General features: G+C 44.6%; 1 protein-coding gene across 2 annotated transcripts in view; it reads right to left on the bottom strand.

Annotated features, from left to right (window-relative positions):
- sbno2b (strawberry notch homolog 2b) overlaps positions 1–17,090 on the bottom strand; it is a 59,422-nt gene that overhangs the window by 40,362 nt on the left and 1,970 nt on the right. For both annotated transcript variants that reach the window (XM_062555502.1, XM_062555503.1), the window contains exons 2-3: positions 7,298–7,494; positions 4,474–4,559 (exon numbers count right to left, since the gene is read on the bottom strand). In XM_062555502.1, the coding sequence (XP_062411486.1) occupies positions 4,474–4,559; positions 7,298–7,408 (197 nt within the window). In that variant the 5' untranslated portion in view covers positions 7,409–7,494. The remainder of the gene's footprint in view (positions 1–4,473; positions 4,560–7,297; positions 7,495–17,090) is intronic.

The raw sequence follows: 17,090 nt of genomic DNA, 5'->3' as shown, positions 1-17,090 counted from the left end.
GCTGTGTCAACACTTATGTAGTCTAACAATTAAAATAAAAAACATATTTACACTTCAACAATATAATAAGCTTCTCAGCAAATCAGAAATGCGAATATGAGGCATGTCAGTGTGATCCATTATGCAATTCCAACCTAATAGTTTGCATGTTGATTACTATGAAATAAGACAATGTGTTGAGAGCATTCACGTTGTTTTAAGAGATTAGTACTGTTGATTGAGTAATGATAGTATTCAGGCTGTTTTAAGAGATTAGTACTGTTGACTGAGTGATGACAGTATTCAGGTTGTTTTAAGAGATTAGTACTGGTGTTGATTGAGTTCCGCTTCCTTTGCTTCTGCAAACGACCTCATGATATTAGCTTTCTGAGCATATCAGGAGAAAGCTTGTAGAGCACACAAATATGGCAAACTGAGATGAAATCAGCTCTTCCCATAAATTACGAAGTGTTTATTGGCTCTCTTGCGCCTGGCAGGCTAAAACAAGTTTAAAGAAAGGTATCTCAGAGGAGAGAGAACGAACAGCCTGTGCTCACCAAACCATGAAGTTACAGTATGCTTAAGTTCAGGGCTAGGCTAGCCAGCAGCCAAAAGACTGAATGCAACTGTACCCATTTTACTACTTTTAACAATTGCTAAAACATTAAACTCCGTTCTGGTGTTCTCTGAACCAAATTCTCAGTAGCCTGAGCACATTTCTTGAATTGATCCCCCTATTGGTAAAACCTAAAACAGCTTTCAGATATGAAAACACATTTGCATTGACTCTTTTTGCACTCTAAAACTCTAAACACATTCTCATGCATCTATCATCCACACTTTCCGTAATGAGAATAGGTAAGAAATCAATACAGTACTCAATGAGTTCAGTACAACAGTATTGCTTGTGGACTGTTCTGTAGGACTGTAAAAGTAAAGTATGTTTCAAGTACAGTATATACATGTACTGTAGGAAATGTATTGCTGCTTTGTATTACTACACAGTATTTACAGTACAGTGTTTTCCTATTTGTTTGGCAGAACTGAAAGTTAATCAACTCAAGGTGGTCGGGAACGTCTTCTGTCACCCGAACAGGAAACTGGAATCATAGTCAAATACAAAGAAAAAGAATAGGAACAATGATATATTTCAAAAATGTTGATAGAGAAAGCTTATCAACACTGGACCGTGTCTTGCGCAGTAACAATCTCAGGATTTTTAAAATGTTTTACTGTAACTGTATAGGGCACATTCATCTGTTCTTTTGTATGTAGACTACTGTATGTGCAACTTTGTGTTGGTAGGGATGTACACTGCGTACATTGCTTTTATGGTCAAAATAAATTTGTTCCTGTAGTTGTGTGTTCTGAGTATAAAAACAATATTCTCAAATATTTTCCAACACACGTATGTATGTACAGTACTGTCTGTCACAAAGAAAGTCATTATGATGAATGAAGAAGAAGTGTTTTCTATTAATCATAGTGTTTACATTGAGCACATCAGTGTTCAACTGGTTCTTATAAATATCTATTCATATGATGGTTTTGCAGGAGAATTGAGGGGTTTATTTTTTTTATTCATGTGTGTAGAGGTATGTAGAGTTCTGAGAGTATGAGGCATGCTTTCAGAAAATGTGTGTAAACAATTGAGAAAACCTGTAATACATTTTCTAAAAAACCCAAAGTAATTCGATAGTAATAAGCAAATTCAGTAGTTTCAATATTGCTTGTATGTTTACTGTGCATTTCAGCTTCTCTGAGTAGATGACTTTCATTATTGTGTGGAAATGTACATAGAAGCCAATGAAAGACAGAAGATCTTAAGGTTTTGAGTAACAATGTACATGAGGTTCTAAAGACTAGATCATAATGTGATCTAATGCTTGCTTTAGAGATGTGTCTAACTGTAATTACAGTGAACTGAATGCTGTGTTTACTGTATATTGTGCATAAATTTACTCACAGTATATCAATGAGCAAGTGAGCCACTTTCACTTAATTTTTTAGATGTTTGTCAATTTATGCTTGCTATGTACAAGAAGGATTGGTCAGGAAGCAGTGATGTCACATTGTTTATCTGAGGCCTTCATATCTATGCGTAATGAAGCTATTAACCAGACAGAGGCATTCAGCAGAAGATTAGATTTTGTCTGAAGATCACGAAAATTGCTCAAAACACCACAAGAAGGACCATACTGTCATGTATACTGTGTGTATGTGTGTGTGTACAGTATGTGTATGTGTGTGTGTGTGTGTGTGTGTGTGTGTGTGTGTGTATGTGTGTGTGTGTGTGTGTGTGAGAGAGGGCTGCATCGTGCTAACAAATCTGACTAGACTGCAAGTTCCGCCTTTTGCGTCAGCGCATATCAGCATAAAGAAATGAATGATTGTGCTATCCGTTCAGCACAGGAACCACAGCAGGGGTCAGGGTCACCGTTACCGGGGCACGGGTCCCTGTTCACCCCAACTTAGAACCGCCCCTGGTGTGTATGTGTTCACTTCTATGTTTCACATGTCTGTGCCTGCATATTTGTGCTATTGCAGGTAAAGTGTGTGTGTGTGTGTGTGTATGTACTGTATGTGTGTATGTGTTTGTGTGTGTCTACAGTATGTGTGTTTGTGTCCGTTTGATGTGACAGTAATGGAGCAGCTTTGGCAGGCAACACCGGTGACATTCCAATAAAACAAAAGTGCCTCGGTCTGGAATATCGAGCCCTTTCCCGGAACGTTCCATCTGCTTGGTGTAACTAGAGGCAACGGCTCCCTAATCTGACATATTCCTGTCACTAGTGGAGCTTGCGGTTGCGAGTCTAATTCCTTGTCTGAGAAACCACATTGGAGTCAAAACAGACGCAATCCAATTCATTACATTAATATCTGCAACAAACAGCTCCTCATTTCAGAGAGTGCTATTAAATGTTAAGAACTGACAATCTGAAAATGAATGAATGCTCAGCTGCTTTTAAGAAAATGTATTTCAAACTCAACAGTATGAGCCAAGACTGGGAAATAATAAAGAAAGAAATCAGGCTATATCTTGCTGATGATACAGTTTGGCCCTGGACAGGAAAAAAAATGAGACATCGAATGCTTTTTCCCCCTCAAGGAATATGTTGATAGATGTATTTTTAGTCTAACAGGATGAGCATGTGATCAAAGGGAGATGTGCTTTTTTTTCACTGTTAACGGTTTCAGTAAGCTACATACTGTAAGTCTCATGGAGTCAAAACTAATATTTATAACTACTGTAGCATAAAAGTACAGCAATTATTTGTCAAATCTGTATGTTGTCAGAATGTTCCAGTTGCATTACTCCCCCAAAAGAACAAAATATCACACACACACACACACACACACACACACACACACACACACACACACACACACACACACACACCAATGAACAAAAGTGTGTGCTGCTAAATATATCTTGAATTTTGAGTCACCACCTCGCATTCACTAACACTAACGTCAGAGCATTTTCATTCATGCAGTCTCTTACGTACGCCTGGTCCCAGAAAGCTACAAATTCTGAGCAGCGATACGAGAACCAGTTTAGTTCTAACCGACACCAGCAGTGGGCTAACCACATGAAGCGCATTAACCCACCCACTCGTCAAGAGCCAAGTACTGTTATGACGCCGAGTGTTTCCTAATGCTGTTCAGGGTCCTGTGTGTGTGTGTGTGTGCATTGCTCTGGAGCAATATGGCTGAACAATGGGGGCTGTGTCTGTCGAGTAGCGCAGGGCGGGGAGGGGCGCTTTTCACGCACGTCCTCACGTGGTGCCCAATTTCAACCGTCCAGTCGAGAGGGAGAGATGGGCCACATGAAAGTCAGCGATCTGATACGTAAGTGACCGACAGTCAAGGTCCTTAAGATGTTGACCCCATCGACCTATGAAAAGACCTCACAGCATGTGTATAGTAGGAGGTGATTTCAACCCAGACCACATAAACAGAACACAGGCATCACCGACTTAAAGGACTTTTGCTTTGTTTCTGCCCATCAGTAATGTGGTGTGTCCTTTATGCCAACATTTTCATGAGTTCTGGACCACTGCGAAGAAACTGCATTTTACAACCCTAAACAGCCCTGTTTATATCAAAGACATGCCGGTCCACCTCTTTGGGAAAAAATAAACACATTTATGACTTTGACGTCACAACTGACCTTCTATCATTCATACAGCATGTGAGCCTATTAACCCCACTATGAGAGGGAGGCGTGAGTCAGTTTCTGAGTGACAGGACGCGAGGAACTGAAAGCTTGATGTCAGCGCCCTCCCTGGGCTACCAGATTTAAATCACTACAGGTTGTGTGTGTGTGTGTGTGTGTGTGTGTGTGTGTGTGTGTGTGTGTGTGTGTGTGTGTGTGTGTGTGTGTGTGTGTGTGTGTGTGTGTGTGTGTATGTGTGTGTGTGTGAGAGAGAGAGAGTTGTCTGAGCCCACTGAGAGAAGATGTAAAAGAGGAGGAGAGGACCAGGTTCTTACTGGCTGTAGGGTTGCATGGGCCGTTGCAGGTCCAAGGAGCCCTGCTGGGAGTATCCCCACGGAAGTCCACAGGAATATGACTGGCCCTGGGAGAGAGCAGAGAGGAGGACATACATTGGATTAAAGGCATAGTCTGCAATTCTGGTAAAAGGCTGTTGCAATTTGAGCCCATCAGACAACACGATTACACCTGTCCCTTTCTTTGCTCCTGTAGCAACATGCTGATTGGACGGAATAGTGTACAGTATGGCTTACAGGGGGGCTACTGGCCGCACAACTAAGTGTTCCTCTCTGCTGCAATTTTTAGCTTCCACTATGATCAACAGACCTGGCTAAACCAGACGTGATAGCGTCGCTATGATCAACAGACCTGGCTAAACCAGACGTGATAGCGTCGCTATGATCAACAGACCTGGCTAAACCAGACGTGATAGCGTCGCTATGATCAACAGACCTGGCTAAACCAGACGTGATGGCGGCGCTATGATCAACAGACCTGGCTAAACCAGACGTGATGGCGGCGCTATGATCAACAGACCTGGCTAAACCAGACGTGATAGCGGCGCGTACATGGGAATAAAATACATCGGCCTTGGAAAATAGTTTTTACGCATTGTGAACGGGGCACTTCAGTTACATGTATGTGCCCAGTGTTGCTACCCTGTTTAGTTAGTCCAAGCCACTAGACAGCTAGATAGCACTAACAGCTAGAGGACAGTGAGGATACATTTGTATAGTATCACATTATATACATGTATGATCACATTATATATGACCACCATACTAACCATCATGACCCTATGCCTGGCCCTCATCACACTTGAAGTCCTATCCCTGTGACTGCCCTACCATCACCTGTTGCTGTCCCCTTGCCCAGATTCCTGGCCCACGTATCCTAGCGACCCAATACTTTTCCTTAAGACAATTCGTAATCCCTATGGACAATTTATTCCCAACACTGGACTATTTGAACAGTATATGTATCCCCAATTCCAGGGAGTTTTTCCTCGCCCATGTCACTCATGGGCTCTCTCTGAATGTTTAACACTCTGGAAAGCGCCATGAGACATGTGTAATGTTTTGCCGCTCTATTGAAATTGAAAATGGAATTGAAATTGGAATTGAAATTGGAATTGAAATTGGAATTGAAATTGGAATTGAAATTGGAATTGAAATTGGCTGATTTGGACAAAATCATGGACTGTACCTTTAAGGCTGAAAAGAGGCTAAATGCACCAGCCAACCTGTTAACTGAGGCCTACCACAAAAACGAAACTAGCCTGTTTAACCATCAGCTGGGCAGATAACAGATGGTAATGAATTTGCAAAGAAAAATTCCCTGCCCTAAATAACCCTGGAGGAGATAATGTGTCATAAAAATGGCATCCAGCCACTCAATTTACAACTTCCTCAAAAAACTTTCCCACTTTTACCACAACTGACAGGTAATTTGACGCTGTTCTATTTCTTCAGTTGAAAGACATTTAGTTGAAAGTTTTTGTCTGTTAGAAAATGTTCAGTTGTCCATTTTAGATTTCTTCAATTACATATTTCACAATGTTTGTCTAGTTTCGAAATCCTGTCTACTTCATTAAAATACCCAAGAAAGGATATGATATCATTGGAAATCCCCTGAGCTGATTATTAAACATTAATATCATTTTCAAACAGAGATACTGGCGTCAGTCGCTGGAGCCATTGTGTGGCATCATACCGTAGCAAGGCTAGTCTGATAAGGCACGGTGATCGCTACGCTTCCCTGCCACCACACGTCAGCTCTGTGACTCATAAGCCCAGTAGTGCGCACACACACACACACACACACACACACACTCTCTCTCTCTCTCTCTCCCTCTCTCTCTCTCTCTCTCGCACACACTTGCACACATGCACAGCTCATGGCCATGCACCCCTCTGTACCATGATAGAGGGTGGCTGTGGTTACTGAAATGGTTAGTGTGAAAAGCTAAACGTCCGCTTATCAGCTTGGAAAAAAAGGCAGGTAGGATTACTTCTTTTCTCGTTGTGGTTAAGATTTGTCCGTGTACAGTCAAACTCAGAAAGCGTTACCAAACCACTGTCCCATTAACTGCAAATCATATGACAATTACAGAAAAGATGGAAAAAATATACGTTTTAAATATATGAGGGGGGTATTACTTCCTGAATCCCTGTACATTGAAATGAGTATTTACAAGAAATGGTGCTCAGGCAAATAATGCTTGCAAGAGCTTTTCTCTGGCGTGCTGTGCGGTGATGCAAAATGAAGGTGTAGGTTTTAAACCGCTGCCAGTGCGGGGGCTCAGGAGCATTTAGAGTTATTGTGTGAGGGATGTTAAGGACACGTCTGAGCAGCATGGAAACAGAGAGCACAGATAAACAACAATATTCATTTCATAAAAAAAACTTCTATGCAAAACGCATAGATACTATATTCACATAATATGCCTTCACTGGATAAAAAGTATTTCAGTCTTTCTGCACCTGTAAATGGTGTGTGGATGACACTGCAAAATCACTTTAATAACTCAGAGACAGTAACCGATAAAAGTCGAAGCTTCAAAATGTACACTTTTACGCTAAACACTGTTGGATCTTCTTCGGTGCAAACTATGCTTACACTCTTATAAAAAAAGGTTCATCAAAGGAACCCCAAAGGGTTCTTTAAAGCCTGCATGGTTCTATATAGCACCCCAAGAACCTTTTTTTTAAAGAGTGTACATACTGTACTACACTTCTGTGCCCTACAGCAGTATTGGGCAGTGGTCTGCGTGGAGCGCATGGTGCTGAGAGTAAGTGATTGAGTGCCTGGGAGGCCACTTACCCCAAGGGTGGGGCTGGTGAGGCCGTACATGCCCATGTCCTGCTGTGGTTCCTCTGGGTGCAGGTGGTTCTCCGCGTCCATAGCCGGAGGCGTGGAGGAGAGGGAGGGCATCAGGCAGCCAGCTGCTGGCTCATCACCACCGCTGCCCACACGACACGACCCCGGAGCACACACTAGTACCACGGGATCGCCATGACCTATGCCCACACACACACACACACACACACACACACACACACACACACACACACACACACACACACACACACACACACACACACACACACACAAACTATTAAACATTTATAAACATGCGCAAATAATGTGGGAGGAAGACACAGAAAAAACATTTGCTGCACAAAATGTAGAAATATGAGGGGGGGATTGCTCAATGTAATCCAGTCATTCGGTTTCCATGGCACCCCCCCCCCCCCCCCTCTCCCAATGAAGCATGATATCAACACATTCACTGTAATTTCAGGGAAATGTACAACAAGCAAATTCCTGTGAATTTCAAGTGCTCGTAACTGGCCTCATACATATCCTTATCAGTTGAATCATCTTATTTGCTCATCATATCATTACATCATTACATGGGAGAGTCAGCAAAAAAGACTTCACTTCATATATCTCAATACAATGTGAAGAAATTAAGTTTGTTTTAATGCATCAAAAATGAACAAGTGGTCACTCACTGCAATATACTTATATTTTTTCTGACATGCTATCTATTATCATAATGTGTTAAAATTATAATTATATTGTGCTACAATTTCATATCACACAATTGTAAAATTCTCTACCTTCTAAATAAACTTTAAAGTATTATAGTTTTCTATCTTTTCTGTATTTCAACTTCTAACAATGCGAGTGTTCACAAGTGTTCGCTTGCAAAGTTATGCTTCCCCAACCCTCACTAACGTATCTGTGCAAAATAATGAGCCATCCATTTAACTAGCATTTACTCTGTTCTGGGAGGACATCACACTATCTGAGCATGTTTGGCTATGATTGGGAAAACTGAGTGCTCATTGTGAAATTGCATTCTTTTTACTACCTAACTAAAAAGTTAGAACCATATTTTGATTTCCCCACTCAAACATGGAAGGAATTGGGGCAAAGGCCACTTCACAGAGTCTCAGAGGTCCATACAATTCTCAGTGCTTCAGACTTGGAAGAGAGAGGGAGTTTGGGCGCCAGAATGATTGATAGATAGATAGATATACTTTATTCATCCCCAAGGGGAAATGACAGTGTGGTGGCGAGAGAGATATAGGGCAGTGTGTGGGCACCTGGCCCTGTGGCTGAATGTTAACTTTGCCCTCTGCTGCCTCTCTGTGCCCCCTCACACCTCACACCACACCGCCAGTGATGGCGCTGGGCAGGGGGACGCCTGACGAGCCGCCGCCAGTGGCGCCATACATCACCGCCGCCGCCGCTCACGCTAACGCTAACGTCTCACCTCCCCGTTAACCTTTCCACTCGTCCGCCCACCACACAGCCTCTGCCAGCGCTGGCTGGGCACACGGCGGACCTGTTGGCAGCCATAAAGATGGGAGCTGGGGGCTGGGGGCTGGGGGCTGGAGGGTGGTGGTGGTGGTGGTGGTGGTGGTGGTAGGGTCGTGAGTCAGTCCACAGGGCAGGAGGTGGCGGAGGATGAAGCGGTTCAGGCCCAGGGTCTCATAAGCGGACCTTTGTGCAGCCTGGCTCCTTGGAGGTGGGACCTGAGGCTGCTCCTGCGGGCACTAGCGAAGCCCAGCAGCGAAAATGGAGCTCCCATGAATGGTGGTGGTAGTGGTAGTGGTGGTGGTGGTGGAGGGGGGGGCATGAATGGAGGCCTTGTGAGGACCCCATGGGCCGCTGCAGGAGAATACAGCGGCCGGGCCTAAGCACCCTGGGGAGGAGCGGGCAGTGGAGGTGTGGGGGGAAGGGGGTCAGCCAGCCGCTCCAGAGACCAGTCACCAGACCAGCCAGGTCAGCGAGATGCATATCACTGCTCCCGTGGCTTCCAAATGAAATTACGCAACAATCGTCTGTGCCTCGGGTCGGGCTGGAGAAATTCCCCGAATCCATTTAGACGGCGCGGCGCAGCGCGAGAGGCGCGGGGCGCTGTGCGAATAGTGGGAAATCAGTTTGACTGCTCGTGCTGACTTCATCTGCGCTGCGATATGCTGGTTATGGTGGTGGTGGCTGGGGCTGCAGACGGCGCTCCACAGACTCCCCTCCCCGGCTTCCCAGCAGGCCTCTACCCTTGGGCTTTCTTTTTTTTTCTCTCTCCTTGCCTATCAGTCTGGAATCAAAGCGCTTCCCAGCCGCCACCGCCGCCGCCTAGCAACCTGAGGTGTCCGTCACCTCCCTCTCCCGCCTCGCCTGCCCTTCTTGTCTCCACGGAGACAATCAATACTGATCATTATTGGGCTCCCAAATATCCTCTTCCTGTAAAGCGTCATTATCATTACTGGGAAACGTAGGGAAAAAAGCTAGTCGGCAGAGCGAGAGAGAGAGAGAGAGAAGAGAGAGTCAGAGGGAGAGAGAGAGAGAGAGCGCATGCCACAATTATAGTGGCTCCTTTTTTCTTCACTCAGCACAAAAGCACACAAGGACTCTATCTACTCTTCCAGCACGCTTCCCTCTTAAATCATCACCCGTGATGCTTTTACTACCAACAACAGGCTACTCCTGAGACAAAGAGAAGCAGTTTATTGTACTGTCCCATTCACAAACAAGGGAAAGTGGGATACAGAATATGTGTAGGGTGACCAATCGCATCCAGGTATATTTCATGTATGACGATGCCCATAAGGTTAGAAAGACCTATTCGAACTGACCACTCCAGGAGCACAGACAGCATTCACTGCAGCAGCTCAACCACTGGACGGTGTTCACTCCACCACTGTGACTTCCATTGCAGGCTGGATTGTGGTGGTGGTGCCAGAGGGTGGGTGGGTGGGTGGTGGGTGACCACGCGCTCCACCCTGCCACTCATCCCGCCCGGCCCAAACAGGCCTGCTCCTGGGTGGTCCTCCTCCGCATGCGCTGAGCCAGCATAAGTGGCCAGCGATTAGTTCACGCAGTCAGCTGGTGTGACCTCTGCCACAGCTTGCCTTGAAACCAGAGGTGTGTGTGTGTGTGTGTGTGTGTGTGTGTGTGTGTGTGTGTGTGCGTGTGTGTGTGTGTGTGTGTGCGTGTGTGTGTGTGTGTGTGTGTGTGTGTGTGTGTGTGTGTGTGTGTGTCGTCTGACAGCCCAGACAGCTTGTGTTTCAAAAGAGCCACAAAACATCTTTGGACTTTTATAGGTACAATATATTCATTAATGTAACTATAGTTGATGAAAAGATACTTTTAATGGAGGTGATACACAGTGCAATAACGTAATTATGTCCTCTTGTTTCCAGTAACAACAGCATGTAATCGCGGTAATTAAATATAATTATGTCATTGCGTCATTAATATTTACAGACGTCTGCCCACTCGAAATAGAATAGAATCTCCTGTGGATTATTATCATAATGTATAACAATGTATTTTAACTGTGAGGGTGTCTTCATTGTATTTCACAAATTGATCATCTACATGGACTTACATTTCAAGGAAATGATTGTTAAAATGAAGCACACATGCACAGACAGCACACAGCTTAATTGTGCAACAGTGAGCTGGAGCTGATGAGTGTGATTCTGCAGAAAGGGCCTTGGGGAGAGGAGCGGTACTCCGGCCACATCACGACCCAGTGGCGGAGGAGAGAGAGAGAGAGAGAGAGAGAGGGGCACGTGGGAGTCAACTGGGGGAGTGTGTGACTCGCGTAACGGCCTCCTCAACAGGCCGCAGCCTGACACTCACGGGGAGAGAACCACATGGAGAACCGCATGGGCCCACACCCAGAGCCAGAGGAAACCACCAGGCAAGGGGAGGAGGCTGGAGGGCTCTCCGAACATAAACACTGCTAATGAGAACGGCTTTCAACTTTACACAAATGTCTATTAATGGTGGAAGAACACACTGTTTATTCGATATCGCAATCATTCGGACGTTTGTTTTGATAGCACAGAAATAATTGTGTTTAACACATTATTAACTGCATTCGTTTAGAAAATTCAGTCGTTTTTGTTTTTTCCGGAGCAGGATGTTGAGTCTCTCTCAGCAGTGCCTACAGCATCCATACACACGTTTCTTCTCTTCCAAAACTGCTCACATTTGAGGTGTTTCCTCTAACAATTCTGAGGAAATCCTTCAGCAGATTTGCTCACTTCACTGCAGAATCATCATCTTTTAAAGCACTTTGAATTACCATTATGTATGATACTGTAGTATACAAACAGACTTTGTATTTGACCTTGACTTTATGAATGACATCTATCATTTGAACTTCTCTCTTTCAAAATGGGAAGGGTGGTGCTAAGAAATCATTCACATGCACTGCTGTTGGCTACACAACTCAGACAAAACTGATTTCAACATTAGCTGCCATTAAATTAATCGATGACTCACCGCCTTTTCCTCTGACACAGCTTAATTACAGTTTACAAATGACAACACTGGCTTCCCCCTGATGTCCTGACACGCACCTGGCCACAGCAGACCATAATAGTTTAATTGGGTAATGAAATATTTATGAAAGGAGTGGTGCGCCTTGATGGAACCCAAAGACACTGCCGCCATTCACAGTGTTGTGCAGTATTTATGGGGCATCTGAACACAGACACAGACACACACACACATACACACACACCCAAACACATACAAACACGCACACACATGCACACGCACACGCACACGCACACGCACACGCACACACACACGCACACGCACACGCACACGCACACGCACACGCACACACACATACACACACACACGCACACACTTCTCATTGAAGAGGCAAGAACTGGGGGAGTTGTGACGAGAACCATGACAGAATGGAAAACCAGGGGAGCAGCAGGAGAGATGATCAAACAGGAGAAACAGAAGGAGGCCTGCCAGTTGTGTTTGATCCCACCCAAGCAGCCACTGATCCACAGTCGCAAAACACGCTGACAGAACTAAGAGGAAAGTATGGACTCATGCAACATACTGTACACTTCGTGTGAGCTACATTACTCAAACATACCACCATAGGTTGAGTGTGGTTCAGTTATACTTATTTCTTGAGCTTCAACCAATTGCAATTGGTCAGGCTTTGTTTTTCCAAGAATGTCAACAATAAACTGTGCAAGATGGAGAATGTGTGACTGGGACCTATGATCGATGTAGCACACTCTAAAAGAGGAACAATTATGTGAGTTGACTATAAGCAATTTCTGTACTGGATATGGTCACATATGTACTGGATGGTCCTGAGTTAAGTATAAAAATGCTTGATGTCACAGATAACTATTCAGCTGACTGCATGTAAAATGTTCCCACAAGCTGACTACATTTTAATCTTTGAGGTCTGTATGTAGTGAGTCATACAGAGTACATATAGGAAGACTAAACAGTCTGCACATTTCTACACTCAGCTTAATTCCAGCAGGAAATGCTGAATTGCAACAAAGAATTAAGACAATGTGTGAGAACTACGTATTTCCTAGTAATCTACATACTGTGTTTCCGTGAAATCAGGGATTCTATATTTACTCGCTCTCTCTCTCACACACACACACACACACACACACACACACACACACACACATACACACACACACACATGACCGGACGCTGGGCAGATGTGCAGGCTTCTGCATTACAGCTGGTGTCTGTGTGTGACTCTCCAGAAAAACCCTCTCTCTCTCTGATGTCACAGCTTTGGCTCCCAAAACTCAAACAATGTACCCTGGACTCATCTAAAGCCCTGGAGAACAACGATAGCACGACTCATTTTCATCTGCCTGTCTGGACGCTCCGGGCAGATGGCTTATCAGCACCCACGTCTGATGACCAGCACAGAAAAAAAAAAAAAAAAAAAAAAAAACGTCCGAAGCCACAGGGTAGTAGTCTGTTGTGTGTGTGTTCCTGGAAAAGGCTACGTGGGGAAGCACAGGAAAACTACATCCTGAGCCCCAGTGATTGCACAACAGTTCAGCATCTTGCACTGATAAGGTTTCCTAATGCTCTGACGCAGCCAGCTGCGCTCAATGGTGAAAAATGCCTTCTGGCCACAGAGACAAGGATAGTCATCACTGTGGAGGACGGCACTGAGTAGCATAATGTGAAAACAGGAACATTTAGTTAAGTGTAACATCAAGAGGGTTGGGGGGGGGGGCTGAGGGGGCAGAAGTGTCTTTGGCACTGTAAGGGGGCAAGTGCTGCATGAGCTGATGGGAAGAATGTTGGCTTTGCTTCTAGAACCATCCCCCAAACTTCACAAAAGCACCAATGGCGTTCGCTGTTTTCTAGACGAATCTGCCATGTTAGTTTGGATTACGTCTTCACAAAACGAGGGGGTAAGATTAAATGATCCAGACCTGTTGAATGTTACAGATGTGTCAACAAACTTGTTCCCACTCACACTCTCCAGTCATTATCCTCACAATGTATTCCCATGGATAAGGTAGCATATTACACAATACATCTGGACCTACAAGATTACAGTAGCTGAGTTGATATAAAGTATAAAGAAAATGGTCCAGAATTACTTCCAGGCAACAGATACTATTAGTAAGTAAGTAGGCCTAAGTAAATAAGTAAGTAAGTAAGTAAGTAAGTGTTGTTGTAACACAATAATGATTCATTATCAATTGAATAATAATTATTACATTTTGGCAATAATTACTGCTGGTTGTATGACACACTGTTTAAGACAGAATGGAAATGTGTACATTCCAGGACACATTATGGACAGAATGGACACAAGACACATCCATGGCCCATGTGATGCAAATGACTGCTGTAATGGACAAGTCTGCCTTTGTCTGGCTGTAATGCTTGTGCAGAGATAGGCCTAATAGAGTTCCCACAGGGATACATTTCTCCAGACTACAGGCCTGTCTGAGTGACGAATGCCATGTGTTCTTTTTCTCAGGATAACTGCTGAGTTATTGCAAAGAAAATGCTAGACTTTAACTTTGGAAGCCCTTAGGAATAACCGTACCCGACGGCAGTGTTTCTGTGTTGACACCATAAACTTAACAAACTGCCAGAAAGGCAAAGGTTAGCTCACTTTCCCTTCAACACAGAAGAGGCAGAATGGCGCTCTGGGGCCATGGCAAAACTCCAGTTATTGTTTTTCTCAAAAACGTCCTGTTGCCGTCTACAAATAGTGCAACGCACTCTGGGCGAACCTAACCTGCCACAGGAAGATATGCGCCAAGTTCCGCCAACACTGAAAGCAAAAACAGACAGTGACATTAGGGATTATTTTCAACACGCCGTTTTGGCAGATGAACCCCATGTAATTTTAGAGTTAACATACTTACAGGCACAGGATAATGAACCCAGCAAGATTCTGAGCAGTGCTACCAACAAACACCAGCTAAAGTTTGAGCTACAGCATTAAAAAAAGAAAATGACTCTGCTGAGTCCTCATAACATTACTGATGTCGTAAGACCATGGCCATGGTTGTAACAGTAAATAAACAACAAACCGACATACGCAATTGAAGTGTTTTGATTTTTCCAGCCTACACGCACAGTCCAGCAATCCCTACGTAATGGCACACTCAGAGCCCTCCACAGCCAGTCCTGTCCCAGACCACCACCCCCAACATTCACTGTTTCCACTGGAAGCCTTGGTCACCTCTGACATTTGGAGGCTTTGCTGGAAAATGCCTCTCCTGTTTGGTTGTGACTGGCTGTGAGGGGTGGTCGACCAGGCAGGCCCCACATGGGAAACCTGGGGGTGGTGGCGATGCAAACGGCTTCCTGTGCCGGACTCCCAGAAGCACACAAACAAGACTCGGTGCTCTCTGAATGACCGTGTGCATGTAAGTGTGAAGCAAGGCCAGCGCAATGAGTAAGCTATACCTGCAGAGGGAAACGCATGAAACTCTCTTACGTGTGAACAGTCACACATTCAGTTCTACTGTATCTGCTTGCTTCTGTTGCAACGGCTCTGCCTCAACAGGGAGGAGCTGAAACAGAGTAATCAAGGATATTCTGGTCTAACTGCCACTAGAACTCATATCAGTTGATACTTCCCACATTTCAAAAAATGGGGAATAAGGTTTCGTGATGTTACGACACAACATAACTAAGTGACTGAAAGCTGCAGTTCACGTTTCTAATGCCACACAGTTTTTGTCAGATTCTGTGAAGCACACCTCACGGTCCTTAAGGTGTCCATGCAGTGCACACAGTCCTGAAAAAACGTCTCAAACAGTGGCTCAAACTGAGCTCTACACAGTTCCATCCAATAAGCACACTGCCTCGAGGCACAGAGTTGGAGGGTAATGATTTCATTGGCTTTTGAGCTTAAATAAGCTCAACAACCTTTCAAAGACCCCCAAACCTAAATTGCGGGCTACAGCTTTACAGGTGGAATCGGCCATTCTGGCTAAAAGTTGTTGATATTTGAGCAAGGAGTGATTGACTGCATTTGACCAAATGGGCAGTGGATTGGAATCACTTACTCCACCTTTAACACCCTATGCTTACTAGCTATAATAACATGCGTTGTTTAAGAGGACACACACACATGCAACATACAAAACAGAGGTATAGGATAAAAGTACCATGTGCCATAAGTACCATATGTCTTGAGACTTCAGTAATCCATAGTGTTGAGGAAGCGGGAATTCTCTGCTATGCACCGATAGCAAGATGCTCTGAAGACAGATATGCTTGCTGTACCTCTCTCCTAGGAATGACCTGTGACATTCAGACCCTTCACCCTTGCACTTTAAAACATGGTTTAGTGAAGGTCCAGAGAGCAAACATGGTTGGAGTCCTCTTTTAGCAACATGCCTAACATGAAACTCAACAGCTGAGGGGCTACTGTAATATCTGCAACTGCAACCACAAAGACTGACATTCAAGGGAGTAAGGAACAAACAATGTATATCTGATCTTCATATAGGATTGTTCCACAACCATTGTAAAGATATAAATAAAAGTGTCTTTTTGATCAACCTAATCAACGTTTTTTTTATTATTATTATTTTAGAGGCTTCAAAGCATTGCATCTTTCGAATAGCACATTTTAATAATGAACATAAATGTAAAACTAAAATAGCCATTTATAAGGTCCTCTTTGAAACAAATGGTTGCACTCAATACTTCTGCTTTCAAACCATACTGCTCTACACAGTCCTTCCCCTTCCACAGGGGAATTCAGTCAAAAATGTATCTTTCTAGTCGCCAATTCACGCTTGATAGGCTAAACGGCACTATACACAAGGACTAGGCTACAGGAATATTGACAGCGCTGCAACAATAGCCGGAGCCTCTCTCCCTAAAATAGGAAAAAAAGAGAAACAACAGTCCTCCTACTGTTCATGTTTAATACATGAACCATTACCTAATGAAGGCCAGATTCCAGGAATGCTGGGAACAGAGCGCGCCGTTACCCATCATCACAGACTGCCCACCTCCAGCGCAGAGGCACAGAGGCAGCTGCTCCGCTCCAAACACACTGTCCGTCTCCCACCACTCCCCCCCTCAGCCAATCAGCCTGGCGGGGCCTTGCAGGGCTGCTGCTGCTGCTGCCGCTGCTGGTAGTGGTTGGGGGGTGGGGGCATAAATGAGATTTATCACTGGACGAGATGTGGAGGGAGGCGGGGTGGCGACTGGCGAGGAGAGGCGAGACACACGCAGACCCTGAGTCAGAGTCGGGAGGGCAAGGAGAGCGGCAGAGGCGGCAGCAGCAGCAGCAGCAGCAGCA

Source organism: Sardina pilchardus, chromosome 15, assembly GCF_963854185.1.
Source record: "Sardina pilchardus chromosome 15, fSarPil1.1, whole genome shotgun sequence".
NCBI lineage: Eukaryota > Metazoa > Chordata > Actinopteri > Clupeiformes > Clupeidae > Sardina > Sardina pilchardus.
The sequence above is the reverse complement of the archived record's forward strand: the minus strand, read 5'-3'. Positions and strand labels throughout refer to the sequence as shown.